Raw genomic sequence first — 27540 nt, 5'->3', positions numbered from 1 at the left:
GGGGGCCCGCCCCCGGCCAGCCGCTGAGGTGATTTTCTGAAAAAGCTGAAAATCTGCTCGTTTTCCTCTTTATTTTTAACCGCCCGACTCGGTTTGCGCTCTCCTCGGCGGCCGACTCCTCCACAGACGCAGCCGGACCCGCCTCGTGTTCAAGCCGTATTTATGAAAACGCTTCCCGGACGTCGGTCGGTAACAAAACGCGCCCGCAGCCCCCGGCTCCGTCGTGTTTCGGGCTGGAGGAGGCACGGCCCCGCGCTGCGGCCGGCTTTGGGCTCGGAGCAGCGGAGGAGGGGACGGCGACGCTTCGAGCCGCGGCGGCAGCGAGCAGGGCAGCGGGAGGCGAAGCCGTGGGGCTTCTGACCCCGGGACGAGGCCGGAGGACGGCACGGTGGAGTTGGGCGGAGGACGCGGCGTGACAGGGGCACGGAGGAGGCTCGGTTCCGCTCGGGGAGCCGGGACGAAGCGCGGCGGGGCGCAGGGCTGCGAGGGGTGGCAGCGCCCTGCTCCCTCCCACAGCTGGGGGCAGCGGGGAAGGGACAGGGCTGGGACGGGAGAGGCCGGGGACGTGTGGGGACGAGCGGAGTGCCGCCGGCCCGGCCCTGGCAGGGCGCAGAAGGCTTGGGGCTGGCCCCCCCCCAAGGCAGGCACCCCGCTGGCTGCTCCCCAGGAGGCGTGGGGGGGCTTCCACCCCCTGCGGGGCAGCAGGCACTTGGTTGAGGTAGTTCACGAAGTCCCTCCTAGCCGGCTGGCTACTGCGGGAGAGAGGCGCCGGTGAGCTGGGGGGAGCACACGGGGGGGTACGGGCAGCAGGATCAGGCCCCTGCCCCTTACCATGCGGCCGAAATCATCCGCAAAGGTCACCCCCTTGCTCACGCGCTGCTCCTGGGAGCCGGTGCTGCTGCCGCTCAGCGAGTTGCGGCGCATGATTCCTGCGGGGGACGGACGGGCCCTGAGCTGGGGCAGCGAGCTGCGCCCCGGGGAGGATGGGGGGTGGGGGGAGGCTCAGAACCCCCGGGGGGCCGCATCCCGCGGGGAGCCGGGGGCCGTACCCGGGGGCTGCGCCAGCTCGAGGCGCTGCAGGCTGTTGCGGCGGGACGGGTTGAAGCTGCCCTTGGAGAGGCGGCGCTGGCGGCTGGAGAGCATGGCGGCGGGGGAGACGATGCCCAGCGGGGGCTGCTTCCCCATCCGGAGGTACAGCTCCTCGATCTCCTTCTTCTGGGTGCTCTGCAGCAGCTGCACCTCAGCCAGGTGCCTTGGGAGAGAGGGAGGGAGGGAGCTGAGCCTGGAAAACCCACCCCCACCCCAAAACCCCCCTGGGACAGGGGAACCTCCCCGGGGTGCAGCGCCCCGGTGGGCACAGAGCCCTCGCCGCGGGGCTGCTCACTTCTGGCGCAGGCTCTGCAGCTCCTCCCAGATCTCCTCGTCCTCGCTCTCGGTGTCGTCGCTGCTCACGTAGGACAGGCTGCGGGAGTAGCTCAGCCACACCTGGCTCAGCACCGCCTGCGGAGCACCCTCCGCGCCCTCCTCCCCGGGGCCCTCCCGGTCGCTCTCAGCCGCCGCCGTCACCGTGCCCTCCCTGGGCAGCGCCTCCTCGGCCTCGGGGTCCAGCACCTCCGGCTCCGGCTCCGAGGAGCTGCTGGTGCTGCTCCCCGTGCCGGGGGCGGCGGGCGGGGGGGAGCCGCTGGCCGCCTGCTCGCCGTCGTGCTGCTCGCCCTCGCTGCTGCCCGGTGCCGGCGAGGCGCTGGCCGCTGGCTCTTTGGACGGTGTCACCTGGAAGCGGCCCAGGATCTGGGGCTTGGCTTCTGCTGGGGGGGTGGGAAACAGCAGGGCTGGGGGTGAGCGGGACCGCGGGGACGGCGCGGTGCCCACCCCCCAGCTCCGCGCGGGCACGGCCCCTTCCCCGCCTCACCTTCGTTGATGGGCGACAGCCGCGCCTTGGGCACGCCGGGCGGCAGCGCCTCGGAGATGATGAGCGGGTGGCTGGGCTTGGGGAAGCCGAGCGGCACCTGCAGACCCCCCCCCCGACACCGTCACGGCCCCTTCCTCCGCCCTGCTGCCGCTCCCACCCCTGGGACCCCCCTGGGGCGGGAGGGCTCCGCGTCCCAACCCTACAAGCACCCCCGGAGCCCCTCACTCACCGCGCCGCCCTCCAGGCTCCCCGGCGTGGACGCGCTCGGCGGCGCCAGGGGGCTCCCCACGGCCTCGGCACCCACGGGTGCCGGAGGAGAGAAGGGCGCGGCACCCCCCGCAGCGGGGCCGGCAGCCCCCTGCCCCTCCAGCGCCCCGCCGCGAGCCGGGGGGGGCTTGGCCATGGCGGCGGGGTCGGGGTAGACGAAGCGCGGGGGCCCCAGGACGAGGTTCTGCGGCCGAGGCAGCAGCGGGGGGTAGAGGTGGCCCCCCGAGGTGGCGATGGAGGAGACGGCGGGCAGCAGCGTGTGGGCCACGCTCATCACCGCCAGGGAGAAGGCGTTGGCCAGGGACAGGAGCTGGGGGGGGGCGGTTGGGGACCAGGGCCCGCTGGTCACGGGGGGGCTCGCGGGGCTGCCGGGGACGGGGGACGAGGGGACGGACGGCGGGGACGGGAGGGCCGGAGGGAGGGCAGGGGGGACGGGGGGAACCCCGGGGGTGCTCGGGGGGGTTTGGGGGAAGAGCGGCGGTGCCGTCAGCCAGGATGGAGCCGTGGAGACCAGCGGCCAGGTCTGCACCGAGCCTGCGGGGGGGAGAGAGAGAGAGAGAGCGAGGGGCGTCAGGGGGAGGGAGCAGCCCCCGGCCCCGAGGTGAGAGGCTGGGAAAGGTGCTGCGGCTGGGCAGGATACGGCCGGGACGGACGGACAGACGGACAGACGGACCCCTGCGAGTACCTGCAGGGGAGCCCGGCAGCACTGGCTGCTGCCCGCGGGCCTGGGCTGCCGGCGGCTCCGCGGGGCTGGAGAGGTCGTTCTCCGACAGGGAGCTGCTCAGCGCCGGCAGCGCGGGGGACTGCAGCGAGAGGCTGGGGCTGGTGCAGCCCAGGTCTGCGGCACAAGGGGGAGAGACACCCGTGGGGCTCAGCCCCGGCAGGATGCGTCCCTCCCCACCCCCCCGTCACCCCCGGGACCCTCTCTCGGCTCGGCCGGGGGTGCGGGACGGGCGCGGGACGGGCGCGCCGCGGGCGGGGGACGTACCGCTGAGCGAGGAGGAGGAGGAGATGGAGCGCGAGAGCTCCTGCAGCTGCAGCTCTGCCTGCTGAGGAAGGAGAGGCTGAGCCCCCGGGACGGGACGGGCTGAGCCAGACCCCGGCTGGTCCCCATCCTGTCCCCACCGCGAGCAGGGGGCAGCAACCGGAGGCTCTGCCGGGCACGGTGGCTCCCCACAACCCCGGGGTGCGGGCAGCGGGGCGCATCCTGCCTAGAGCCGGAGGGGTTCAGTGCCCACAGCGGGCGTCCCCAGCACTGGGCAGCGCCCCCCGAGCTGTGCTCGGTGTCCCCAGGGTCCCCAGCAGGGGGTCCCGGGGCTGGGTACTCACGGGCCGGCTGCTGCCACCCTCTGCCTCGGGGCTTTGGGGCAGCTCGGCGGCGCCGCGCCCGTCCTTGCGCAGCAGGGTCTCCACGCGGTGGATGATGTCCCGGATGCGGTGGATGAAGCCGTCCTGCTCCGACTTGAGGATGAACTCGTTGTGGACCTGGAAGGGGCAGCGAGGGGGGTGCTCGGCGCCCACCGCAGCCGCCATCCCGTCCCGTCCCCCCCACCTCTCCCCAGCCCCATCCTCACCATGACGGCGGCGATCTCCTCGGGGTTGTCCCCGTCCAGGTCGAACTTGAACGTCACCATCTTGTTGTTGTAGGTCTGCAGCTGGCACTCCACCACCCGGTCGTTCTTGTCGGAGATCTGCGGGCGGCAGGGCGAGCTCAGCACCCCCGGCGGTGGGGACGCATCCACCCCGGCAACCCCCGCGGCACTCACGTTGGTGATGCGCAGCCTGGACCGGGCTCGGCGCCGCAGCAGCTTCCCCGCTGCCCGCTTGGCCGGCAGCTTGCTGCTCCGCTCGCCAGCCGACAGCCCCTCGTAGCCGTCGCTCATACCCGAAGCCACGTCCGAGGCGTAGCTGCGGGAAGCCCCGAGGCATCACCGCCACCGTCCCCGTGGGCAGCCCCCTCTCCCCCAGCCCCGGAGCTCGGGGCTCACCTGTCCACGGGGGACGAGAAGCCGCTGGCGGGCGGCAGGCGCTCGGTGGGCAGCTGCACCGCGATGCTCTGCGGGGACAAGAGGCCGTGAGCCGGGGCTGCCGCCGCCGCGATCCCCCCAAACCCCCTGGGGGGGAAGGCTCACCGTGGGGAAGCAGCGCACGGGGCGGGCGGGCGGCGGGCTGGTGGGGGTCCCCGCCGAGGCGCTGCGATGGGAGAGGTCCGGGGAGTCGAGGAAGCCGGAGGAGCTCAGGTAGCCGTCCGTTTCGCAGTCGGCTGGGGGCAAGCACGTGAGCGAGCACCCTTCGGAGCCCCTTGGGCTCTTAATCCCACCCCCCCCCGGGAAATATATCTGGGGTGGGATGCGCAAGCATGGGTGGAGGGAGCAGCCCCGCTCGCCTCCCCGTGCCTACGTACAGGTGGCCGAGGAGTAGCTGGTGTGCCGGTACACAAAGTGCTGGTCGGCCTCGGGCTCCTCGGGCTCTGGTGGGAAGGCGCTGCCGAAAACGGAGTCCCCGGAGCCGGGAGTGGCCGGGGCAGGCGTGGGGACACCCGGCGGCAGCGGGGACTTGAAATCCTCCAGCAGCTGCAGGACGCCGGGCGCCTGGCCCAGCTCGGCCGGCGGCACCGCGTCCCGCGCGCGCTTCAGCTTCTCCCGCTTGCGCTTGATGGCGACCACGCGGTCCCGCACGGCCTTGGCCACCAGCTTGTAGTCGGCCTCGCAGACGAAGCCCAAAATCACCTGCGCGGGAGCAGAGCCCGTAGCGCTCCTCGGGGAGCCCCACGGCACCCCGTTCCCCCCCCCCCCCGCCCCGTGCCCCGCAGCACCCACCATCTCCTGGGCCACCTCCTCGGCCACGTCCTTGTAGAGCTCGAAGAGGAACTCGATGGCGTTGTTGTCCTTGTACTTGCCGTGCAGCTTCTTGGTGTCGTCCATGCGCAGCCAGAGCTTGAGGCCGGACTTGACGCCGTCGTCCTCCTCGGCCAGCTCCACGTGCACGCCCGTGTCCTCCTGGAAGAAGGAGTGCTCCAGCAGGTCCTGGATGGTGTACCTGGCGGAAAGGGTGCTCAGCGCGGGGACGCGGGGCAGCCGCTCGCTCCGGGCGGCAGCGAGGGGCAGGGCGAGAGGGGCTGTGCACGGGGGCACCCGTGGGTGCAGGCACCCAGGGCAGGGCTCTGCGGCACCGGGTCCTCTCCCACCTCTCGTCCTTGTCCATGCGGATGCAGCCCTCGATGATCTCCTTCAGCTCAGGCACCTTCACCTTGTAGAAGCTGCTGGGCTTCAGCCCCTGGGGGAGGCAGGCAGCACCCGTCAGCCTCCTCCCGGGCTCGAGCTGCCGCCTGCGGGTTTCCAGGGGGCCCAACAGGCAGGACATGGCCCTGCGGGGCCAGACGCCGTTCGGCAGCTGGATCCGGGCCCCCGGGGGGCTTTGGGCTCCCACCCCGGCAGGCAGGAGCCGGCTGAGTCCTGCCAAGGGCAGCCACAGTGCCCGGGGGACGGAGCGGCCGAGTGGCTCCCGTTCCACCCCATTAATGCGCCGGCGGCACGGGGTGAGGCACGCGGGTGTCCCTGCCCCGCGCGGCTCACGGGGCCGAGCACCCTCTCACCTCCCCGCCTGATTTTAGCTTCTTTTAGCGTCGCGGGGAGCGGCGAGGTCCGACTGCTCCCATCCCATCGCCGTCTCCCCCCCACACACACACACCCCGGGCACCCCCCGCGCTCACCGAGGTGACCTTGCGGTAGATCTGGGCGGCGTTCTGGCACTCCGAGTAGGGGTACTCCGAGGTGGCCATCTCCAGCATGCACATCCCGAAGGCGTACACGTCCACCGCCTCGTCGTACTTCTCCTCGTACATCTCCGGGGCCATGAATTCGGGGGTGCCTGGGGCGCACGGCGGGGCTCAGCATCGCCTCGGGGGCGGGGGGGGGGGCGCCCGGTGCCACCCGCGTGCCCCCCGCAGCCCCCCGCGGGGGTGCTCCCCGTGCCCCCACCTATCACGCTCTTGGCGAAGGAGGCTCGCTTCAGCGTGGCCAGCCCCAGGTCCCCGATCTTGACGGAGCCCGTGGGGCCGGTGATGAAGATGTTGTCGCACTTGAGGTCGCGGTGGATGATGGGGGGCGAGCGGGTGTGCAGGAAATGCAGCCCCTTGAGGATCTGCCGGCTCCAGCGCTGCAGCACTTTCAGCTTCATCTCCTTGAACCGCTTCAGGTAGCTGCGAGGGGACGCGGGGGCTGGCGGCGGAGCACCCCGAAGGCACCAAGCCCGGCCCCGGGCCCTTCCTCACCCCGACACCGCCCCGTGCCCAACACCGGGCTGCAAAGGGCGCCTCAGACCCGGGGAGCCAGGTGGGGTGAGTGGCCGGCGCTGTCCTGTGACCCCCCCCGGACCCCCACCCAGCCCCGTAGCGCCCTGTCCCCACGCCGAGAGCCCGGGCGGTGGGTGAGGACCGTCCCCTCGCCTCCCCTTCCCCTCCCCGGCGCCCCCCTCCCCGCTCACGTCTTGAGGGTGCCGGACGTCATGAGCTCCGTGACCAGCACGATGCAGATCTGGCCCTTGACGGACGACTTCCAGGAGTCGTAGAAGCGAACGATGTTGGGGTGCTGCAGCCCCTTCAGCATCTCCACCTCCTCGCTGAACCGCTGCCGCTCCGTCTTCGACAGCTTGCGCGTCTGCCGGGAGCCAGGGCGGAGTGAGGGGGGGGGGACGGACACGGGGTTTGGGGCCGGCCCCCGGGCTCAGCTCACCCCGATCCCCACATCCCAGCCACGCTCGTGGCTCCTCCACGGAGCCACTCGGGATGGAGCCACCCTCCCGTGCGTGGTTTTGGGCAGGGATGGCTGAAATCCCACCACCAAAACGAGCACCGCCAGCCCCAGCCTGCGGCCACCGACGTGCCCCAGGCAGCCCCGATGCCCTCAGCACCCTCCGTCCCCCCCACCATGGATGGCTCCTGCCCCCCGCCGAGGCACCGAGCACCTCGGTGGCAGGGAGCCGGCCCGGCCTCAATGAGGCCTTTGTTGGGGAAGGCAGGCGTGGGAGGCTCCAGCCCAGGTTTTTCCATGTTCCTCCTGCTCCAGTTAATTAAAGTGGAAACCGAAGCTGAGCGCTGACACAGGCACCGAGCAGGGCCAAAGCTGCAGGCAGCGGGGAGGGCGCAGACCCCAAAACCCCAGGAAGGGGGGGCGCAGGAGGAGCAGGACCCTGCCCCCGAGCCCAGGCACCCAGCGGCACCCCCAGGGGAAGGGGCAGAGCTGCACCCCACTGCCACGACCCCAAATCAGCCCGGATCCCAAAGGGGCCGGGTGGGTGCAGAGCCCGGGAGCAGAGCCCGGGGACCCCCCCCGACAGCACCGGGACGCTGCAGCCCCGTGCCCGGCTCCTTGGCTGGCGGCCGCCGTCCCTCAGCCCCGGCAGCTTTCGTAATATTTTCGTTGCATCACAGCCGGCCCCGCGGCCGGGCTGGAGCCGCTCCATAATCCCCTCTCTTCTTTAACGCACGCTTAGGGACCCGGCTCAGCCCGGAGGAGAATTTGAGCCCTGCTGCAGTGGATGAATGGGACCTTTCATAGCCAGGGAGGAAAACAGGGCCCAAAGCCCCCGCGGCGCCCAGCCGCACGCCCGGGCCCCCTCCGGCCCTCGGCTGTCCCCCGGGAGCTGCGAGGAGCTCGGGGGCTCGGGGCCAGGCCACGGGGCGACGGGCTCAGGGTACCGATGGGGCTGGAGGGCAGCCACAGCATCTCTCCCAGCCTCAGCGATGGGTGGCACAGAATGTGGCCCCCTGGGGGGCCTGGAGCAAGGCTGAGGGGAGCCAAGCTCCTTCCCCAACCCCTCGGAGCTGCTGGGTTCGGCCCCGGCACTGCTCCTGCTGCAAACCCAAAGCGGGAGCCGAGCATCCCGAGGGCTCTGCCCCGCCGCGGGGGCGGCACGCGACGCACGGCCAGGGCTGCCAGCAGAGCCACCGTGCCCGGGACGCGGCGTCCCTTCCTGCCAGCCACCTCCCCCGGAGGAAGAGGAGGGTGCCGGGGGGGGCGGAATTGCTCCAGCCCCATCCCGCTGAGCCAGGAGCTGGCTGCCGGGGAGCCCGGCAGGGCCAAGTGCAGGAGCTGGGGCCAGCGCCGGAGGGGAGGGATGGAGCAGGAGGCTCGCCGAGCGCGAGGAAACGCCGGCGCTGGAGCAAAGCCTGCGGCCCCAACGCCCCCGCCCCACGCTGCCCAGGCACGGGGTCCCCAGAGCGTCCCCCTCTTGGGTCCCGGCAGCAGCAGCCGGGGACAGGCCCCGTGGCGCAAAGCCGCGATTCGCGCCCAGAAAGGGGGCGCCCAGGCACCGAGGGGACGTTTCCAGAGAAGCTGGCGCTGGGACAGCGCCCAGAGGCCTCCCCTCCGGACACGGCCCCGGCACCCCCAGCCGTGAGGGGGCCCTGAGGGCCTCCCCCTCCTCTCGTGCCCACGCACGAGCACACCGCCGCTCCGTTCCCAAACCCTTGGGTTCCCTCTCTGAGCAGGCCCCGCTCTCCTTTCCCTGCCCACCGTCAGCGCAGGAGCCAGGGCAGAGCTTTGGGGGTCAAACCTGCCCCTTCGGGATGCGCTCACCCTGCTCCACGGGGCTGGGGGGGGGGGACACTGAGGGGTCCCCTCAGGAAAACCACTGGCAGGCAGCGTATTTACGGCTCGATCCCACTCCGGGCCTCTGGTTTCCTCCCTGCTCCCTCCTTCCCCCCAACCCTCAGCACCTGTCAACAGAAATAGCCCCAAACCTAAAGCTGGAAAGCACAAACAGGTCACGGCGGGGCTGCGGGACGCCCGCGGGAGGCAGACACAGACGGCTCCGTTCAGGGCCGGGGGGCAGCGGGGACGGGGAGGTCCCCAGGGGGGGTCCCACAGGAAGGCAGGGGACAGGCAAAAGCGGTGCCCCCGGATCACCTGGCACCGTGGCGGGGCCAGGAAGGCACCGAGAGGGGGGGATTTGGGGTTGGGAGGCATCACGACAGCCGGACAAGGCTCTCGGGACCGGAACTGCAGGTCAGGGTTGAGGTTAGGTATTCATTTATATTTTAAAGGCAATAAAAGGAGAACTGTGAAAGACGTGGGACAAAGCTATTTTTAAAAGGGCAGAACCACAACCATTTTTATTTGCGGTTCCAAATCCTGCATTCGTGTCACAGTGTCTGATTCTTTGCACTGAAAAAAAAAAAAAAACAACTTTGAAAAGTCTGCTTATGCGCTCCCAGCCCCTCACGGGACGTGGATCTGGGGACAAGAGACACTGGATAAAGAACAGGCTGGGGGGGGGGGGGGTGAAGGCTGCTTCTAGGCTGCCTTTGCTCCACCTGGGTTGTCCCCAGGAGCCCCCCTGGCACGGACACCTGCACGGGGCGCCCATCGGCCGGCACACGGTGCCGAGCAGAGCTCCTGCTGCAGCCCCAGCAGCAGCCGTCCCAGCCGCAGGATGGGTGCTGGGACCCCGATCCGGCCCCTGGATGGGTGCTGGGGACCAGGATCCGGCCCCCGTGGACACCTCAGAGTAGGGACACGGGACGTGCAAGGCAACGCAGCCCGGCACGGGACCAAACGGGCACACGGGAGCCAAGCTGCGCCGTCAGCTCCGGCAGGACGGCTGCGAGCGCAGCGGGGTCGGGGCACACGGGGGACACAGAGGCAGCCGGGAGGGATGCGCCGGGCTCGGCTGAATCACCCAGAGAAAGCTCCGTGCCAGCTGGTGCTCCCAGCGCCGCGCGGAGGGACGGGAGGCACGCAGGGGAGCTCAGGAGGGAGCATCCGGAGGGAGAATTGGGCGAAGCGAGGGTGGGACCGCGGCGTGCTCTCCGCTGAAGCGGTTGTGCAACCCCGCAAAGCCCAGCTGGAGCCCAAGACCTCACCTTCCTCGCCAGCAGGCCACGGTTTGAGGCCCTCCAAAACTCATTCACCGTTATCTGAGGATCTCTTCTCGCGTTGCTGGGCCGCAGCCACCCGAGAGGCGCAGCCCATGCGGCGGCACCGAGGCTTTAGGAGCAAGACAACAAACTCGCAGGACATGTTTTTCTGTGCAAACAAGGACTTGGACCTTCCAGCTACAGCGGGCAGCCCAGGGTGGCTGGGAGTCTGTCGGAGACTTTGGACTTCGCCAAAGCCGATCCCCAGGGGCTCCAAGGAAGGAGCAGGAGCCCCGCAGCCGGGCTCTCCCCCTGCAGCCTCCCCTCGGTGGCCAGGATCTCGCCCTTCAAAAGTGAGGAGGGGAGAAGGCGATGCGGGAGCCCTGCCCTCGGCTTCCCAGCGTCCGCATCCCGCTGCAGGCGAGCGGGACGGCGAAGGGAGCGGAGGGAGAGGAGGTGAGGAAACCGCTATGGGACAGCCACGGGTGCAGGTGCTGCTAACAGAGGGCCCCCGGCAGCGCCGCAGGAACCACCGCAGGTGCCCACGGGCACCGCTTCAGCCAAGGGCAAGCGGCCGGCGCGCAGCAAGGACGCGCCGTACCCTGAGCCTCACCGCAGCACGTGTCCCTAAGCACGCCGAGGGCTATCGCAGCGAGCCTCTGGGCCAGCTCCAGCACGGGCACGTGCGCGGAGGGCAGCGCGGGAGAGGGCTCCCCTGCCCCGTCTGCCCTTCCAAAGGGCGAGCTGCGAGCCAGCAGGCACCCAAATCGCAGTGGGGTGCTCAGCCCCTGCAGCACAGCCCGGATCCGCGCGTCATCCCCCGGAGCAGGAGCTGGCAGCGGGGGTGCTGACACCCCACGAGTGCTTTGTAGCATGGGGAGGGACGAGGTGAAGGGAAAACAGCGTGCGAGCAGCAGGAGGGCCGGTAAGCACGGAGCCTGAGCCCTGCACAGCACCGAGGCGGGCACGGGGGGAGGCCAGCACCCAGCCCTGCTGCTGCAGCCCGGCGGGCGATGGGTGCCGGGGTGGGCTTCGGGGGGGGGGGGCACGGGAGGTCCCGGCTGAGCGGCTCCCGGCTGAGCCCCCTACCCAGGTCTGCGCCGTGCCGTGCCGAGCCGTGCCGTGTCATGCCATGCTATGCCATGCCGTGCCGTGTCATGCCGTGTCACGCCGCGCCGCGCCGTGCCGCAGGTGCGCGGCCCCCTCCCCGTACCTGCAGCTCGCACCACGCCACCTCCACGGTGGTCTCGGTGTCCAGCCCCTTGTAGACGGTTTTGAAGGAGCCCCGGCCGATCTCGATGTCGAACTTGAGGAACCGGCCGTCGGGGGACGTGGCCACGGCGCGCGTCTCCACCTCCTCGCTCTCCGTCTCCTCCGGTTCCCGGTGCCCGGCGGCTCCCGGGGGCGGCGGCGGCGGCGGCGGCGACCCCCCGGCCGGTGCGGGGTAGCCCAGCAGCTCCAGCTCCACCGAGCTCCGCCGGTTGAAGCGGGACGAGGCGCGGCGGGGGTCGCGCCCCGACGGCCGCCGGCCGCGGTTACGGTGCGGAGCCCGCCCGGGGGGCCCCGGTTCCGTCCCGGAGCCGCCGCCGCCGCCGCCCGCCCGCTCCGCCTCGGGCTGGGACATGGCTCCGGTGGCGGAGGGCTCGGGCTCGGCCGCCGGCATCGGCCCGGCTCGGTTCGGTTCGGTTCGGTTCGGCCCGGCCGCTCCCGCAGCTCCGCGCCCGGTGCCGCCGCCCCGCAGCCAGGAGCGGTCCCCGAGCCCCGGCCCGGGCCCCGGCACCGGCCCCGGCCCCGGAGCGGCCCCGCCCGGTGGCACCGGCCCCGCCCCGGCCCGGCCCCGCCTCCGCGCGGCCACCGCCCCCCTCGTGTGCGCTGCGCCGGTGGCAGCGGCACCGGGCACCGGGGTGGGCACCGGCACCGGGCAGCCGGACAAGCACCGGGATGGGCACCGGCACCGGGGAGAGCACGGGGGAGAGCACCGGGATGGGCACCGGGATGGGCACTGGCACCGGGATGGGCACTGGGGAGAGCACGGGGGAGAGCACCGGGATGGGCACCGGGATGGGCACCGGCACCGGGATGGGCACTGGGGAGAGCACGGGGGAGAGCACCGGGATGGGGACGGCACTGGGATGGGGACGGCACCGGGATGGGCACCGGTACCAGGAAAGGCACTGGGGAGAGCACTGGGATGGGCACCGGTACCAGGAAAGGCACCAAGGCAAGCACCAGGATGGACACCGGTGCTGGGAAAGGCACTGGGGCGAGCACCGGAGCAAGCACTGGGATGGGCACGGCACTGGGATGGGCACTGGTACCAGGAAAGGCACTGGAGAGAGCACCGGGACAGGCACCGGTACCAGGAAAGGCACCGGGTCAAGCACCACTATGGGCACCGGCACCAGGATAGGCATGGGACATGCACCAGGACAGGCACCGGGCACGGGCACCGGCACCAGGCTGAGCCCCGGGACAGGCACCGGGCACCAGCAGCCAGCCCCAGGAGCTCCCCGGGGTCGGTGCCCACCTCCCCCTGCCCCACGCCGGGGCTGGGCTGCGCCCCCCGGCAGCGCTGGGCACGGGCCCACGCTATCAGCTCCTGCCCCGCTCCTCCCGGGGTTTACTGCTGGGTGAAATCCTGAAATTAGGGTCATGCAAATACCGAGATAGGAACGTGTCTTTCAGCCACGCGCTAGCCGGGGAGCCCGGACAAGAGCTTGTTGTCTCTACAGCTTAAGCGATGAGGTTGTTCTGCCCGGTGAAGCTGTTTACACAAAACACAACGCGATCGAGGCTGGCGTTAATTTCTTTTCCCTAAGGTCGGATTGTTTCTGCTTGACGATACAGGAAACATTAAGGGGAGGATTGAAGCGTTAGCACGGCCGCGTCCTCTGCGCAGATTTACAATGCCAACCTGCGGCACACGGCTGCAGCCCCACAAATCCCCCCCCCCCCCCCCCCCGTCCAGGCAGGAGGAGGGAGCTGCATTTAATGAAATGTTGTTTCCGTGAAGCCCTGGGCAGGCTGAGCGTCCAGCGGCTAATCTCCTGCGCGCAGGCAGACCTCTGCTACCTCCACATGACCCCGCTCGTTCAGCCCCCCCCCGTTCTCCCAAAAAGGGGGCTGGGGAAAGCTTCCCCAGGAAGGGAACGGGGCCAGGTGTCTCCACTTGCTGCAAACTGCTCTTGTGCAGCACGGGCTGGCGAGCTGAGAGCAGGGACCGCGTCCTGACCTACCCTGCACTCCCGACAGCGTGCTCAGGGCATGTTCCTGGGGGAAAAGACACCGGAGGCTGCTCGGGGTGCGCAGCCCGGGGTCTGCCTGGTGCCTGCAGCAGAGGCAGAGGCAGCAGCAGCGGCAGAAGCAGCAGCAGAGGCAGAGGCAGCAGTGGCTGCAGCCTCCTGGCCCGCAGCAGCAGGCAGCGACGTCTGCCAGAGCCCAAAGCCAGGAGCGATGGGCTGCTGCTAGGTGCGGTGCTGCGCTGTCCCTGGTGTGGGAGGCTTCTGCCTTGTCAAACCTGGCAGGGACTGACTCAGCGGTGCCAAACAATGCGCTGCGCTCAGCTGCACCCTGCCCAGGATCAGCGCGAAGATGCGCCCGCTCGGCCCCGGCCCCATTGGCGGCGAGGGGCGTAGCCCTGCAGGCACCTCCAGCCCCGCTCCCCGCCAAGCTGCTGGGACACGTCCGGGGCTGGCGAGGAGCCCGTGCTCTTCGGCGAGGGCTCAGACACGGGGAGCCAGGCAGGGCTCCCTGGTTCGTTCCTAGCAGGCTCGCGTCCCGTCACCGAACGTTTTCACCGTGGAAGGAGATGCCTTGGAAGGTCCCGGAGGAGCAGTGAACAGGCGGCCCCGTTGAGGCCCCCGCAGATGGATGGAAATCGGGCACGAAGCTCGCCCTGCTCGCCGTCCTCCCACACCTCCACGGCGAGCGGCTGGAGGAGTCTCCTCTCCCCAGCCCAGGGGTGCCGCAGACATGGCAGGAGCAAGGTGACCCAGCAGAGGGACGCAGGTCCCCTCCCGACCCACCCCCAAATCACCAAGCTGGAGCCGGGCTTGGGCTGAAATCAGAAAGCTCCGGCCCGCAACAAGCCACCCGTTGCCATTGCTCGGAAAACACACGGGGCTCCCCGGCACGTTATCAGGGTGACATTCCTCCGGGGCTCCCGGTGCCAGCCCTTCGCTTTGAGGAACCGCTGGAGCCAGGCTGCTTCGCCTATTTTTTTGGCTGCCGGGAAGAGAGCAGGAGACTGCGATCGCCCTCCTCGGGATTAGGTCGCTAATCAAAGACCGACTCCAGCGAGCCCTGCCAGAAATCATCAGCTGGGACAGGCCCAAGCACTGCGGAGCCGGAGTATCCGCAGAGCTCCTCTGCCCAGGGGGGGCTGCGTGGGAGCTGAGCATCCCCAGCGCGGGAGGAGGAGGAAGGCTCCCCGGTGACAAAGGGGATGTGTCCTGCTTGGCTTCAGCACCCCACATCTGCTGGGAGCCTCAGCCTCCCCTTCCAGCGTGCCCCCATGCCCTAAAGCCTGGAAATTTGGGGAGGAGGAGGTGCCACTCCAACCTCAGCCGTGACCTTAGCCCCGGCAGATAACTCTGCTGAGGATTTCCTTAGCCCAGAACGACAGAAGCAACCCGCGGACAAATGATCCCGACTCATAAATTTATCAGACCGAAGCAACTCTCGATCCTCAACCAGCTCAAGAAAAACCCCTCCGAGCTCTCTCCCTTCCCATGACCAGCAGAAGCCGAGTGTGCGGGGCCCGATAGCGCCTTATCTCGGCCCCAGCCCCCTGCGCTCCACCTCGCCCCGGCCCACGAGCCCTAATCGGCACGGCCAGGCGGCGGCGGTGACCTCAGAGCCGGAGCTGGGGAACCGCCGCATCCCACGACCCAGCCCCATCCAGCGGGGTCCCTGCCTCGTCCCAGCCCCAGGATGCCAAATCTGCCCCACGAGGCTTTTGGCAGCGTTGGTGGCCAAGCTCAGGGCGCTCGGCTGCTCCCCTCTTGGCACGCGGCCCCCATGCCTCGTCCCAGGGCCGTGCCCCCTGCTTCAGCTCCCTCTGCCCTGGTGGATCGCGCGCTTTCCAGTCGTTTTATTCTCGGTTACGTGGAATTGTTTGATTCCTTTCTGCCAAAAAGCACGGAGGGAGCAGGGCTCTGCCTCGTGCCCGCTCCCTCTCCGAACCAGCTCCCCTAACCGCAGCCCTACATCGATCAGAGCAGGACTAACCCCGGGATGGTGCCCCCAGGAGCGTGGGTAGGTTTTATTTTCGAACCATCGATGCCAAAGCCCCGTGAGAAGGGCTCAGGTCCCCCTGCGCCAGTGCGGACCCCGACGCCCTGCCCAGGCAGCTCGCAGCTACGACAGGAGAGGCCGAGGGGAAGCTGCCCGAGCCGATTCAGCCCCGCAGGGAAATGAACACAAACCTCCCCTGCCCTTTGCCTCGTTCCGGGAGCGCGCACAGGGAGCACGGGGAGGAGCTGCTTTAGGTACGGGGAAGTCGTGGTTGGAGGCTACCCAGCTCCCTGCCTCCTTGCAGGTTAATTAATCTCCTTCCTATCTAGCCAGCACCCCGGGGCTCCCAAACCAGGGGTTTCGAGCATCCCCGGGCAGCGTGAAGCAGACGGGCTCTGATGTCCCAATTCCGTGATTACGGCACTCCACGCCATAAAGATAAGGAGGCCGGTTTGGGAGGACAATAAAAATGGCTTTGTTTTTACCTGCGAGCAGGTGCTTACACCACCACGAGCTCCAGCTCGCCCCTGGAGCAGGATTTGTGTGCACCTCACCGCCGCTGCAGCCAGAAAAGCCGCACGGAAAACCAGCAGCGGCCCGTCCCCGGAGGGCGGGCTGAGGGGAAGCGCACTCTTCCTCCTCACCTCGCTGAGCCAGCGAGGAGGAAGCTGAAAACGAGGCGCGGATCTCTGCCAGGAGGGCCTTGGAAAGCAAAAGGCTTTAGTTTTAAGCTTATCTAACGTCACATCAGCCATTTCCTAAGAAGGGAGCAAATTTAATTAAGAACGCAGACCGGCTCAAGGACGGCGAGGTTACGTCCAGCACAGGCAGCTCGGAACACAATGCGAGAGGTCAGCACCGCGTACGGGCAGAGGGAGAAATACAAACAGCCCGGGCTTGTCTGCTGCAGACTCATTATCCCGGGTCAAACGCGGATGCAATTAAATGCACAGAACGGCCAGCACAGAAACATCCTGCGGGGGGACAAAGCCTGCAGGGGCACAGCAGCAGTGAGCAGGGAATGAGAGAGAGAGAGGTAAAGTCAGCGGGAGCGGCATGAAAAGCAAAAAGGCAGACCCCAGGCACTGAACCAAGCCCCAGGGAGGTGCTGGCAGCGCACAGCCCCTGCGCAGAGACTTTCCTGGGTGCATTCTGAGCTGCAAACACGCGGGGAGGGCCCCGGTGCAACCAGCGAGCGCTGGTTTCCTACGCTCTGTAGCACAGAGGGACAGGACTCGGAGGAACTTTTGCCACCAGCCTCCCAGCGCAGCTCCAGGAGCGACGTGTCTGCAAGCAGACGGGTACAGACCAACACAGAATGAATGGCAATGGGCTCTCACTACAAAAAAAAAGAGGTTTTAAAATTCCCCCAGTCCCACAAACCCAGCCTGGGCTCTGGCATCTCGTCTGCACTGCCAATTACCACCGCCAACAACGGGTGCCAACAGCACGGCAGCTGGACCGGAGCCGAGGAGCCCTGCGAGGGGCCGGGAGGGAAGGACGAGCTGCTCAGCGCCAGCTGGAGCGTGCCAGAGGAGCTCTGCGAGATCCTAAAAACGACCTCAGGGGGTTGGATTAAAGGTCGCTACAGCGCAGCGCCCCGCATCCGCCTGCGGTGAGCGCCGAGGCGAAGAGCGAGCAAGCGGAGCTCGATCCTTCCCCAGCGGAGCTCCCTGGTCAGTGATTAAGGATTTACCAGGTCAAAGACTGCACCTGGGTCAGCTCCCAACGAGCTGTGCACTTCATTATCAGCACCGAGAATCTGGAACTCCATTACAACCTCCACCAGCCTCTCATTGTAGAGCTTACCCCGCCACCTCTGCAACAAACCCGTTAGATTTTCGGCAGATCGCACGTGGAAACGAAGGCAAGCGTGGCCCCGAGGACAGGCAGGAGGAGCCCCCGTGGCCGGTAGCACGTGGAAAAGCCCCGGCACTGCCTGCTTCCACGGCAGGCGGGGTGGCTTTGCAGCCCCCCCCCAGCCCAGCACGCTCTGTTTGTACAGCGCAGCAAGGAGATGCAGCTGAAGGGCAGGGATTCGGTGGGCCCTTGTGTTTTGTTTCGGATGGAAAAATAAAGATAGACCAAAACAGCCAGGCGGCTCTATAAATACACGTCATTTTAATTACTTCAGATTAGCTCCTTGGCACCCGCCCCACCACGCAGCCTGCTTTGCAGCGAGCACGTGGTTCTTCCAGCGAGGTCTTTTACACCGCAGCAGCAGCAGCGCGTCCCATCCGCCTGCCTTCAGCCCGAGCAGCGGGGACTGCCGAGCCCAGGCACGTGGCTGGAAGGTGGGAAAGGAGCTGCCCTCAGAGGCCAAGGCTGACCAGCCACGGAAGAGCCCATCCCCTGCTCTCCCAGGAGCAGGGAGCAGCCACGGGAGCAGTTCCCTTGCTTCACTTCTGGGTGGTCCCTCTCAGAACCGCTGAGAGCAGCTTTAGCCTCTCAAACACAACAGGGAGGAAAGAAAGACGGAGGGATCTCTGAATATTTCTAAAAAGTCACGTCTTTGGAAGGCTTCACAGATTCTCCTCGCCCCGAGAAATCCCGAGTATGCAGCTGCTTGCAGACACGGCTTGAAACCAGGCCAGGAGACGAAACCTTCGCAGTAGAAACGCTTCAGCAGCCGGAGAGGAGCAGCAGGGAGAGGGCTCCCGTCAGAAGAACTTGACGCCTCGGCCATCGTCCAGCGTGATGATTTCAGCCTTGTGCTCTTGCTGCAGGGCTTGCAGGGCACGAAGCAGCATGGCCTCATCCAGGCCGTGGAACTCTAGGGGAAGGACAGCCAGCCCCGTCAGCAAGAAGAAGAAGAAACACACGAGGAAACAAAGAGGCTCACGACATCTACGGGGCGGTGACAGCAAAGACAGAGGGCCCTGCAGGGCACCTCTCAGACTCCAGCACCGCACCACTACAGCAAACCCACACGGCCCCGCCGATCGAATCATCACCGCGCTGCTGCATCAGCCACAAAGCCTGAAGGTCAGCAGACAGGAGGCAGTGAGCAAGAGCTGTCTCTAAGGCAGCGAAGAAGCCAGGCGTGAAAATTAAATGGCCTGCACCTCACACCAGGCAAAGAGCTGGGCGCTGGGAAGGCTGGGCAGCATGAATCCCGAACGGTGAGAACAGGCAGGCGTTAACGCAACGTGTTAAAAAGCCTTCAGAGCTGCTTTTCCCAGTGGTGATCAGCGTGAGCTTGCATACGGAACTTTAAAACACTCCATCTATGATCTGGCAATCATCTGTTTGTGTTTTCAAATGAAGCGTGCCCTGAAAAGCTGCTACAGGACGTGGCATTACCTTCATCTGCAGTATCATCTCCGCTGACCAGCTCATACAGCGTGAATACGGAGTTGGTCAAGCCGTTCTTCGACACCTGGAAACATAAAAGCAGTTGGCAGATCTCGCCTGCGGGATTCAACGCCCTCAGCACGATCCCTCGCACACCCCAGCACAAACGAAATGCAACGTGGGCAGCACCCAACGAGCAAAGCCACCCTCAGAACGCACTGGGGCATCGGAAAGGCAAGAAATGACACCCGAGGGTGCTAACACAGCTCAGTGCAACAAAGCAAAATGGAAGTAGAAGTAGGGAGAAAGCACGAGGAAGGAGTCACAGCAGTCTTTTACACAAGGCCCTGCGGACAGGGAAGGCCCGCTCGGCGCGCTGGGGCGGCCTGCACCTCCTCACCCACTGGTAGATGAGCTTTCCCCACTCCTCGGGTCTCCTCCACATGATGAGGAAGCTGGTTTTGTTCTTGTCCAACCACTCCAGGTTCCCTGCAATCAACAGGAGAAAGGCGTCGAGGCAGAGCACGGGGCTTGGACAGCAACCACGGCATCACGCCTACAGGTGGCTGGAGGTGCTGCCTCCCCCCTCCGTGCTCCAGCTCCGACCCACTCCCCCAAGGGGCCTCCGGGAATACAGAGCTTGGATTTCCCCCGAGACCCCTCCTCGTGCAGCTGGGGACCCGAGGGGCTGCAGAAGGGGTGAGCTGGCCCCGGGGGCTGGCACGGGGAGAGCCCCGGGGCTTGGACGGTGCCTGCCCGGTGGGACAGAGCCCTCACGGTACGGGAGACCCCACCCCGACGGGCAGACAGACGGACGGACAGACACCCACCGTTTTTGCGGAGCTCCTCCAGCACCACCTGGATGGACTCCAGCGGCAGCTTCCCTGGGAGGGGGGTTAAGGAGGCGCTGACCGAGCTCGGGGGGAGGAGACGGGTGGGATTTGGGGGTGAGGGTAACTGGGATGTGGGGGGGTGTAACTGGGACAGGATGGGATGGAGGGTAACTGGGATGGGGGGGGTGTAACTGGAACAGGATGGGATGGAGGGTACCTGGGATGTGGGGGGGTTGGGATAACTGGGACAGGATGGGATGGAAGGTAACTGGGACTGGGGGGGGGGGGGTAACTGGAATGGAGGGTGTAAATGGGACAGGATGGGATGGAGGGGGGTTGGGGTAACTGGGATGGGGGACGACAGGACGGAGGGTAACTGGGATGGGAGGGTGTAACTGGGACACGACAGGATGGATGGTAACCAGGATGGGGTAACTGGGATGGGGGGGGTTGGCAACTGGGATTGGGGGGGTGGGGTAACTGAGACATGATGGGACGGAGGGTAACTGGGGGGGGGGGGGTTGGGGTAGAGGCGACCGGGGCGGGAGGGGACAGGGGGTAACCGGTAAGGGGGGGTCAGGGGGGGGGGGGGGCTTAAGGTAACCGGGGCGGGGGGAGGACAGCGGGTAACCGGTACGGGGAAGGGGTGGGGGGGGTAACCGGGGCCCGGAGGGGGGGGGTTCGGTAAGGGGGGCCGGGGGTAACGGGGGCCGTGCCCAAGGATACGCTGCAGGCGGCGGTTGGCGAACAGCGGGCTGTCCTGGGCCTCCCGCACCGTCATGGCGGGCAGCCGGTGCCGCCGGCTGTAGGCGAGGGCCAGCGCGCACCAGGCCGCCAGCTGCTTCTGCCGCGTCTCGCCGTTGGGCTGCAGCCTGCGGGGGCTCCGCTCAGACACCGGCACCGGGCCGCGGCCCTCCCCCCGCACCCGGTTCCGGTCCCGATCCCCTCCCCCCCGCCCGGCCCCACGGGTCCCGGTCCCTCCCCCCTCCCTCGGTCCCGGTGCCGGTGCCGGTCGCGACGCTCACGTGAAGAAGGGCGGGAAGCTGTACTGCCACGGCCACGCGAAGCTCATCGCCGCCGCCACCGGAACCGCCGCCGCCGCCGGCTTCCGGCCCGCCCCGGAAGCCCCGCCCCTCCGGGACCCGCCCCCGCCGCTCTCCGCTTCCCCAGACCCCGCCCCTCCTGGCCCCGCCCACCCCTCCCTAGCCCCGCCCACCCCTCCCTAGACCCGCCCACTCCTCTAAGCCACGCCCACCTCTCCTGGCCACGCCCACCCCTCCCTAGCCCCGCCCACCCCTCCCTAGCCCCGCCCACCCCTCCCTAGCCCCGCCCACTCCTCTAAGCCACACCCACCCTCCTGGTCCCGCCCACCACTCGAAGCCCCGCCCACCCCCGTGAAGCCCCGCCCACCCCCGTGAAGCCCCGCCCCACCCAGCGAAGCCCCGCCCCATCCATTCACACCAACCCCGCCCTTAGCCCCGCCCACTCCCCTTAAGCCCCGCCCCCTCGGCACCGAGCCGCGCCCCGCCGGTGCCCGGTGGTTGCGGGAGCGCTGCCCGGGGGCACGGCGCTGCCCGGGGGGGGGGCTCCGTGCCCGGCCCCGTGCCCGGCCCTTCCCCGGGGGCCTCCCCCGGTGCAGCGGAGCCCGGAGCGGAGCCGTGGCCGTGACCCGGTGGCGGGACGGGCGCGGAAGAAGCATCCCGGGGCTCGGGGCAAGCAGCCTTTACTAGCCCGCCGTGGGCCGGCGGGTGGTCAGGGCGGCACCGGGAGGGTGGGCGACGCCACCGCACCCCGGCGGAGGGCCGGGCCCCTCGGGGCGGCACCCACCCGCACCCGCTCCCTGGTACGCGAGCAACCGGGCACCGAGCACGGCGGCGGGGGCGCTGCCGGTTCCCCCCGGCCGGTTTTCGGCGGTGGCGGGGGGCGCCTAGGGCTGCGCCTTGCCGTCCTTGCTGCGCCAGATGACGACGGTGACGAGGAAGGGGATGAGGCAGATGGGGGCGATGATCATGGCCAGCAGCACGTCCTCGGGGGGGTCGAAGACCTGGTTGCCCGCCGAGCAGTTCTGGAAGTAGCGGTAGTGGCTCTGGAAGATGAACTGCTCGGCCAGCGCGTTGGGGTAGCCGTACTTGAGTTCGTCGGCGCAGTCCTCCAGGCACGACTGCAGCCAGCTGTAGGGCCTGCGGGAGACAGCCGGGGGGGGGACGGCTGGTAGAGCACGGGGGGACGGGGACGCGCGGTGGGGGGCTCGGGGTCCCCCCGCCCACGTTTCGGCCCCGTCCGTACCTGCTGATGACCTTCCACTCGCACAGCTGCGGCGCCGTCACGTTCCTCATCAGGTGGACGAAGAACTCCCAGCACCTCTCCGCCATGGAGCTGTACATCTCCTCTGCGCGGGGAGAGGCGCTGAGCACCGGCAGCGCACCGGGGACCGTGCCCGGGACGGCACCGGGCACCGTGCCCATCACCCGCGGTGGATTTGGGGACGGGCGGAGGGGAAGGGGACGGTCCCCCCGGGGGTGCCGCCGGCGCTCACCCACCTGTGGAGTTGTATATGGCCGTCGGGGGGCTCGTCCTCGCCTCCTGGCCGAAGCCCTCCGCCTTGACGTCCGTGTGGCACAGCCCGCGCCCCAGCAGCGCTGCGCAGGGGACGGAGGGGACGTGGTCAGGAGGGGACGGGAAGGGACGGGAGCCGCGGGTCCCATGGGGCGGCTGGAGCTGCTACTGGGGAGCGAGGAGGTGAGGGGAGGATGCCACCGGCCTGGCTGCGGGTGACGGTGGAGGGGACGGGGGCTACCAGCCCGTGGCGTGCGGTGGCCCCGGCGGGGCCGAGCCGCGTCCCGTCGCAGGGAGCCTGGCAGCCCAGGCAGGGCTGCGGCAGGAAGGAAGAGGAAGCGCTGACCGCAGCATGGCGCGGCCGGGCAGCACAACCCCCCTCCACGCTCCGTCTTGCCCCGCAGGGCCTGCCACCGGCGTGGGGCGCGTCCCCCTGGCCGCCCGCCCGGCCCGATGGAGCCCTCAGGAAATCGCCGCCCTCCATCTTGTCCCCTGGGCAGCGAGGCCGCGTTTCGTGGCGAATCGCCCCCGTGGCTTCTTCGTTGGGGCCGGGGGCTGGCTGGAGGGGAGCTCCGGGGCTGGCACGGTGGCTACGGCGAGGGTAGCCCACCCTGTCCCCGTCCCGCTGTCCCTCCTTGCTGGGGGACCCCCCAGCCGCTCTCCCGGCTCCCTCACGAAACCACGGGGGTGAGCGCGGCAGGGCGTTCCGACAACCCCCACGGCGCACACGGGAGCACCCCACGAAGGAGGCGAGCGCACGAGGGCCCCTTCACGCCGCTCTCCCGCTTTCCGTCACGGCCGGGACCCCGCCAGCCTCCCCCCCACGGGGGGCTGTGCCCCCGAAGGGGCCACCCCCCGGCACCCAAAGCCACCACCCCATTGCGAGGCAGGAGGCGGCCGCCCCAGCCCCGCGTCCTCCTCGCCACGGGGTTGTGGGGCCGAAGCGCCCCAGGACGCGGCCCCCGCACACCGGGACGGCGGCCACGTGTGGGGCTGGCACGAGGCACGGAGCTCCCCCCCCCTAGCCACGGCCACCCCGCCGTGCACTTACCCCAGAGCAGGAGGAGCCCCCGGGAGAGGCGGCCGGAGCCCGTCCGCGCGCACGGTGCCATCCTGCGAAAGCCTGCGGGCTACCGACCGGGACGAGTATTTCAATGGAAATAACAGGAAGCGACTCCTTTCCTCTGACAGGGGCAGTTTGACTACAGGAGACGTGTGAAAAATGAGATTGCTCAGCGCTGCTTTAAAGCAGCTCTCCCGGCGGGACCCCCCACCCCCCCCCCAACCCTCCGCCGCCACCGGCAGCCCCCCGCGGGCATCGCCCCGCGCCCGCCAGCCCCGCGCTCACCCCGGGCGGCCCGGCGGAGGAGAGGCTCCGCTCCCCGCGCAGCCCGTCCAGTTTTACGAGGCCGCTATTTTGTTTACTTGTGTATTTCTCTTTAATCCTGTCTGGGCTGGGTTGTGAAATCCCTCGTCTCCTGCGTGGAGGGCAGGCAGCCCGAAAGCGGGGGGAGTGGACCGGGGAAGAGAAACGTCCTCGTCGTCCCCGGACGGGCGCTGCCGCTCAGCTTCTGGGGGGGGGGGGGAAGTTCGTGGCCCCGATACCGTGCTCGCAACCCCCACTGTGGGGCACCTGCCCCACGCCGGGACGGGCCCCGGGTGGGAGCCGAAGGGGCGGCGGCGGTGCCACGACGTGCACGAGGCCCGGGCGGGCGGGGAGGTGGGGAAAGGGCAGAGAAACTTGGCTGGCGATGGCGGCCCTCGGCCCCAGCCCTGCTGCCGGGCTCTGCCAAAAACCCCTGGCTGCCTGGGGCAAGCTCCCACCCTCAGGGCTCGTTTTTCCCCCCCCCCGCAGAGCACTGCAGACCCCAGCCCCACGACATCCCCACCCGAGGACCCGGCTGAGGCCGCGCGAGCTCGTTCCACCGCTGGCCGGCGGCCGAGCTCCGACCCAAATCTTCCCCTTTAAAAACCCTCCCGCGGGACCCGCGGAGCAGCAGGATCGCGGCAAGGCGACGCATCGCGGCTCGCGGGGACCCTCCCTGCTTTGGACAGGTCCCATCGCCCCGCTTCGCGCCCTCCCTCGCCAATGCGCTGGCGGCCAAGCCCGACCAGCCCCGGGCTGCGCGGCCGCCGCTGGCCCCGGGACGCGGCGAAGCCCTTTCCGCGGGCGGGCGGGCGGCCGCATCTGGAAGCCATAAAGCCGCGGCGCTGCCGGGGTCGCAGCCCCCGCTCCCGCTCCTTTGTTGTCGGAGCCGCTGGAGCCTCCGGCCGACGGCGGCGGGAGCTCGTGCCAGGGAGACACCCAGTGATCTCAGCCCGGCCCCTCCCTGGGCGCCCCGAGGGGACGGGCAGGGACGGGATGGGGGCAGCCAGCCAGCACCCGCCAAGGCGTCCCCCCCCCCGCCCCGGCCTGGCACTGCGGTGCTCCCCGCTGGTACCCACCCTGGGGTGCTGGGGAAGGGGCTCAGCCCGTGGGGAGGGGGCTCAGCCCATTTGGAGAGCTCTCAGCCCATGGAGAAGGGGCTCAGCCCATGGGGAGGGGGCTCAGCCTGTGGGGAAGGGGCTCAGCCCACGGGGAAGGGGCTCAGACCATAGGGAAGGGGCTCAGCCCGTGGGGAGGGGGCTCAGCCCACGGGGAAGGGGCTCAGCCCGTTTGGAGAGCTCTCAGCCCATGGAGAAGGGGCTCAGCCCATGGGGAAGGGGCTCAGCCCCTTTGGAGAGCTCTCAGCCCATGGAGAAGGGGCTCAGCCCATGGGGAGGGGGCTCAGCCTGTGGGGAAGGGGCTCAGCCCCTTTGGAGAGCTCTCAGCCCATGGAGAAGGGGCTCAGCCCATGGGGAAGGGGCTCAGCCCACGGGGAGGGGGCTCAGCCCATGGGGAGGGGGCTCAGCCCACGGGGAAGGGGCTCAGCCCAGCGAGGTTGCGATCCCAGGACCCTTCTCCCCATTTTCCCCCACCCTAGGGCGGGAGGCAGGCGGTCGGACCCCCAGTGCCGGCCTCGCCCCATGGCACAGGACCCCCAGACCCCCCACCCCGCTCACCCTTCGCCCCCTCCGTTGAACCCCCAGGGCTTGCTCTCAGCCCAGCGTGGCCACTGGGACACTCGGGGCTGTGCCGCTGCCCGCCGGGCTCCGAGCCCCCCTCCAGGCTCTGCGGACGGTGAAGGCGGCTGCGAGGGGGACGAGGCAGCCCAGCGCCACCGCCGCAGCAGCAGCCAGCCCGGGGGGCAGCCCCCCGCTCCCAGGGGGCTCCATCCTGCTGCAGTTGCTGAAATATTCGGCGTGGACCTGCAGGAAGAAGGCATCGAGGGCGGTGCTGGGCCAGGGGCAGGAAAAGAGCTGGGCCAGCAGCTCGGTGCAGGCGGAGAGCTCGCTGTAGGCGCTGCGGAGAGGGGAGAGACGCGGTGAGGGCAGCCGGGCGGCGCAGGACCCCGAGTACACGGGGGGGGTCAGCCCCACGCGGGCGCTGCTCGGAGCGAGCCCCGGGCACCGCAGCAGGACCCACCTCCCGATCTGCTCCCAGCGGCAGCGGCTGCCCTCGGGGGCGGCCATGAGGGCGGCGTGGAAGGGGGCCCAGCAGTACAGGGCCACCCAGTCCTGGTAGGAGTCCTGGCAGCGGGCCGGCCCCCCCAGCACCTCCAGCGGTCCTGAGGAGAGGGGTCGCTTACCCACGGGGCACCAAGCGGCCCCTGCGACGCTGACGGCTCCCGAGGGGGCAGCTCTACTCACCGTCCTCGTCCAGATACAGGTAGTCACCTGGAAGGACAGACGGAGCCCTCAGCACCGGGAGGACCCTTGGGACCGTGCCCAGGGCCCCGTCCCCCTGCGTCAGCTCTGCCACGGCCACAGCGGTGCTGGGACGACGGCATCGCAGCCTTACCTTCGTCCTCGGGGGCTCCGTACAGCGGGTCCCCGCGCCCTGCAGCGAGGAGAAACGGGGTGCGAGGGCTGCACAGCTGGGGGCGGCCGGAGCCTTGGGTGGTCCCGGCGCACCGGGGCCCCCTCCTCCTGCCCCAAGCAAGCAGGGGGCTCCTGGCTCTGCCTCGGCTTTGCCGGGGCAGAGCAGTTTCCGAGCAAATGCTGGCCCCGGCAGGCAGGGGCTGTGCGTGGCAAACCCGCGACGTCCTCCGTGGGGAGATGCCAGAAGGGGCCGGGGAGATGCCACCCAGCACGGCCTGATTGGGACGGGGGGCGGAAAGGGGCCAAGCTCCCCATGGGGAGGCGCCCACCCTGCTGCCCTGCCGTCCCCCAGTCCCTTCCCTGCTCCCCCAGCAGCCCCTTACCCTGCCGGAGCACTGCAAGGAGCAGGCAGCAGAGGAGCCGTGCCCGAGCCCGGAGGAGCATCCTCCTACCCACCGGGACGGCTGCAGCGGGGCCGGGGCTGCCGCCGGGGGTATATCCCCGTCCCGGGGCCCGGCCCAGCCCTTTCCACCCAGTCCCAATGGGTGGGAGGGTCTGGGGGGGGGGGGCAGCGAGCTCCCTGCGTTGGCCTGAGTCAGCAGCGACGCTCCAAAGGCATCAGATATAGGGGGGGCAGGCGGGATGGGGGCTGCGGGCAGGATGCGGGCACCCACTGCCCCCGGGGACCCGCTGCGAGGAGAGGAGACGGGGGGGGGTGACCTTGTTGGTGTTGGTAAATATGGAAAGGGCGAGCGCCAGGAGGACGGAGCCAGGCTCTTCGCGGTGACATCCCATGATAGGGCAAGGGGCAGCGGGTGCAAGCGGGAACAGAGGAGGTTCTGCTTAAAGAGGAGATGAAACTTTTTTTATGGGGAGGGTGGCAGGGCCCTGGGACAGGCTGCTCGGGGGGTTGTGGGGTCTCCATCTCTGGAGACACCCAAAACCCGCCTGTGGGTCCTGACCCGGGAGCTCCTGCTCCGGCAGGATGAGCTCTCAAGGTCCCTTCCGATCCCCGACATTCTGGGGTCCTGCACCCCGCTTCCTGCCACGCTCAGGGGCCGGGCAGCGGGGAAGGAAGGGGCTGGGGAAGGACGAGCAGCCCCGTCCCCACCGCCCGGTGCTCAGGCCCCGCTGCAGCCCTGGCTGCCGGCACCGCGCCGCCGCCCGCCCCACGCAGCCGCTTCCTTCCCGGCGCCGCCGCCGCCGCCCTTCCCCGGGGCGAGGCGCGCAGGATGCGTCCCGCGGCCTCCCAACGCGCCCGTTTCCAAGCGCGTGGAGCCCCGAAGGCCGAGCGTTGGCCCCGCCGCACCGGGGCCGTGCCCTCAGGGGCAGCCCGGCCCCCCCCGTCCCGACACCGGCAGCCGCTCCCGGTGCCCGCCGCCGCCGGCCGGGGCCTGCTCGGGCCCCACACGGGGCTGGGCCCGGCCGTGGCCGCTCCCCGTCACCCTCCTGCGAGGGGAACGGCGCCGGGACGGGGCAAGGCCCCACGGCACCCCCAGGGCCTCGGGGGACCCCCGGGACCCTCCTGGGACCCTCCTGGGGGCTGCTTGGCACCTGCCAGATGAGGGGCGGGGCTTAAGGCAAGGGGCGGGGCCTAAGAGGGGAGGCGGGGCTTAAGTAGGAGGCGGGGCTTAACCCGGGAGGCGGGGCTTGAATGGAGGGGGCGTGGCTTGAGCGCAGGGGGCGTG

At 69.4% G+C, this 27540-nt stretch overlaps 4 protein-coding genes across 9 annotated transcripts; all 4 read right to left on the bottom strand.

Annotated features, from left to right (window-relative positions):
• Nucleotides 1-145: 145 nt before the first annotated feature.
• Nucleotides 146-11830, bottom strand: WNK4 (WNK lysine deficient protein kinase 4). 4 transcript variants are annotated; one of them, XM_080565311.1, is made up of 20 exons: nt 11248-11830; nt 6662-6834; nt 6157-6377; nt 5889-6046; nt 5364-5452; nt 4996-5215; nt 4581-4905; nt 4309-4439; nt 4165-4232; nt 3943-4084; nt 3751-3867; nt 3506-3661; nt 3165-3225; nt 2862-3014; nt 2139-2710; nt 1910-2006; nt 1385-1805; nt 1050-1252; nt 832-929; nt 146-752 (listed from the first exon to the last, which is right to left on the bottom strand). In XM_080565311.1, the coding sequence occupies exons 1-20, from the start codon at nt 11695-11697 to the stop codon at nt 750-752; spliced, it is 3858 nt and encodes a 1285-aa protein (XP_080421437.1). In that variant the 5' UTR covers nt 11698-11830; the 3' UTR covers nt 146-749. The 4 variants fall into 4 exon arrangements, with proteins under 4 accessions (XP_080421437.1, XP_080421434.1, XP_080421435.1 ...); XM_080565308.1 differs by having other exon boundaries at nt 146-749; XM_080565309.1 differs by having other exon boundaries at nt 146-749; nt 3165-3222.
• Nucleotides 11831-17368: 5538 nt separating this feature from the next.
• VPS25 (vacuolar protein sorting 25 homolog) lies at nt 17369-20549 on the bottom strand. The gene is made up of 6 exons (XM_080565321.1): nt 20422-20549; nt 20123-20268; nt 19394-19447; nt 18964-19052; nt 18573-18648; nt 17369-18042 (listed from the first exon to the last, which is right to left on the bottom strand). Exons 1-6 carry the CDS (start codon nt 20466-20468, stop codon nt 17930-17932), a joined length of 525 nt encoding a protein of 174 aa, XP_080421447.1. The 5' UTR covers nt 20469-20549; the 3' UTR covers nt 17369-17929.
• Nucleotides 20550-21103: 554 nt separating this feature from the next.
• RAMP2 (receptor activity modifying protein 2) lies at nt 21104-23517 on the bottom strand. Of its 2 annotated transcripts, none has more exons than XM_080565398.1 (5): nt 23378-23517; nt 23004-23154; nt 21937-22035; nt 21683-21785; nt 21104-21576 (listed from the first exon to the last, which is right to left on the bottom strand). In XM_080565398.1, exons 2-5 carry the CDS (start codon nt 23062-23064, stop codon nt 21324-21326), a joined length of 516 nt encoding a protein of 171 aa, XP_080421524.1. In that variant the 5' UTR covers nt 23065-23154; nt 23378-23517; the 3' UTR covers nt 21104-21323. The 2 variants fall into 2 exon arrangements, with proteins under 2 accessions (XP_080421524.1, XP_080421523.1); XM_080565397.1 differs by having other exon boundaries at nt 23301-23436.
• Nucleotides 23518-25030: 1513 nt separating this feature from the next.
• LOC308181794 (receptor activity-modifying protein 2-like) lies at nt 25031-26415 on the bottom strand (the record flags this gene model as incomplete). 2 transcript variants are annotated; one of them, XM_080565396.1, is made up of 5 exons in its annotated part: nt 26236-26415; nt 25833-25871; nt 25682-25708; nt 25458-25599; nt 25031-25334 (listed from the first exon to the last, which is right to left on the bottom strand). In XM_080565396.1, the coding sequence occupies exons 1-5, from the start codon at nt 26294-26296 to the stop codon at nt 25031-25033; spliced, it is 573 nt and encodes a 190-aa protein (XP_080421522.1). In that variant the 5' UTR covers nt 26297-26415. The 2 variants fall into 2 exon arrangements, with proteins under 2 accessions (XP_080421522.1, XP_080421521.1); XM_080565395.1 differs by having other exon boundaries at nt 25031-25599.
• Nucleotides 26416-27540: the final 1125 nt, after the last annotated feature.

The sequence above is a fragment of the Anser brachyrhynchus genome (assembly GCF_964034855.1).
Source record: "Anser brachyrhynchus genome assembly, chromosome: 22".
Taxonomy (NCBI): domain Eukaryota; kingdom Metazoa; phylum Chordata; class Aves; order Anseriformes; family Anatidae; genus Anser; species Anser brachyrhynchus.
Note: the sequence above shows the minus strand (reverse complement) of the source record. Positions and strands in the feature narration are given on the sequence as shown.

What these genes read in the sequence shown, in the direction of transcription:
- WNK4 (XM_080565308.1), bottom strand. Translation starts at nt 11,697, where the DNA reads ATGCCGGCGGCCGAGCCCGAGCCCTCCGCCACCGGAGCCATGTCCCAG. An exon ending in CGCATGGACAAGGACGAGAG is followed by an intron (nt 5,216 to 5,363) that starts GTGGGAGAGGAC and finishes CCTTTCCGCCAG; the next exon opens with GTACACCATCCAGGACCTGC. An exon ending in CTGCAGAGCCTGCGCCAGAA is followed by an intron (nt 1,253 to 1,384) that starts GTGAGCAGCCCC and finishes CTCTCTCCCAAG; the next exon opens with GCACCTGGCTGAGGTGCAGC.
- VPS25 (XM_080565321.1), bottom strand. Translation starts at nt 20,468, where the DNA reads ATGAGCTTCGCGTGGCCGTGGCAGTACAGCTTCCCGCCCTTCTTCAC. An exon ending in AGCTTCCCGCCCTTCTTCAC is followed by an intron (nt 20,269 to 20,421) that starts GTGAGCGTCGCG and finishes GAGCCCCCGCAG; the next exon opens with GCTGCAGCCCAACGGCGAGA. An exon ending in AGATGATACTGCAGATGAAG is followed by an intron (nt 18,043 to 18,572) that starts GTAATGCCACGT and finishes TCCTTCCCCTAG; the next exon opens with AGTTCCACGGCCTGGATGAG.
- RAMP2 (XM_080565398.1), bottom strand. Translation starts at nt 23,064, where the DNA reads ATGGCACCGTGCGCGCGGACGGGCTCCGGCCGCCTCTCCCGGGGGCTC. An exon ending in GGGGCTCCTCCTGCTCTGGG is followed by an intron (nt 22,036 to 23,003) that starts GTAAGTGCACGG and finishes TCCCCTGCGCAG; the next exon opens with CGCTGCTGGGGCGCGGGCTG. An exon ending in GGCCATATACAACTCCACAG is followed by an intron (nt 21,786 to 21,936) that starts GTGGGTGAGCGC and finishes CTCCCCGCGCAG; the next exon opens with AGGAGATGTACAGCTCCATG.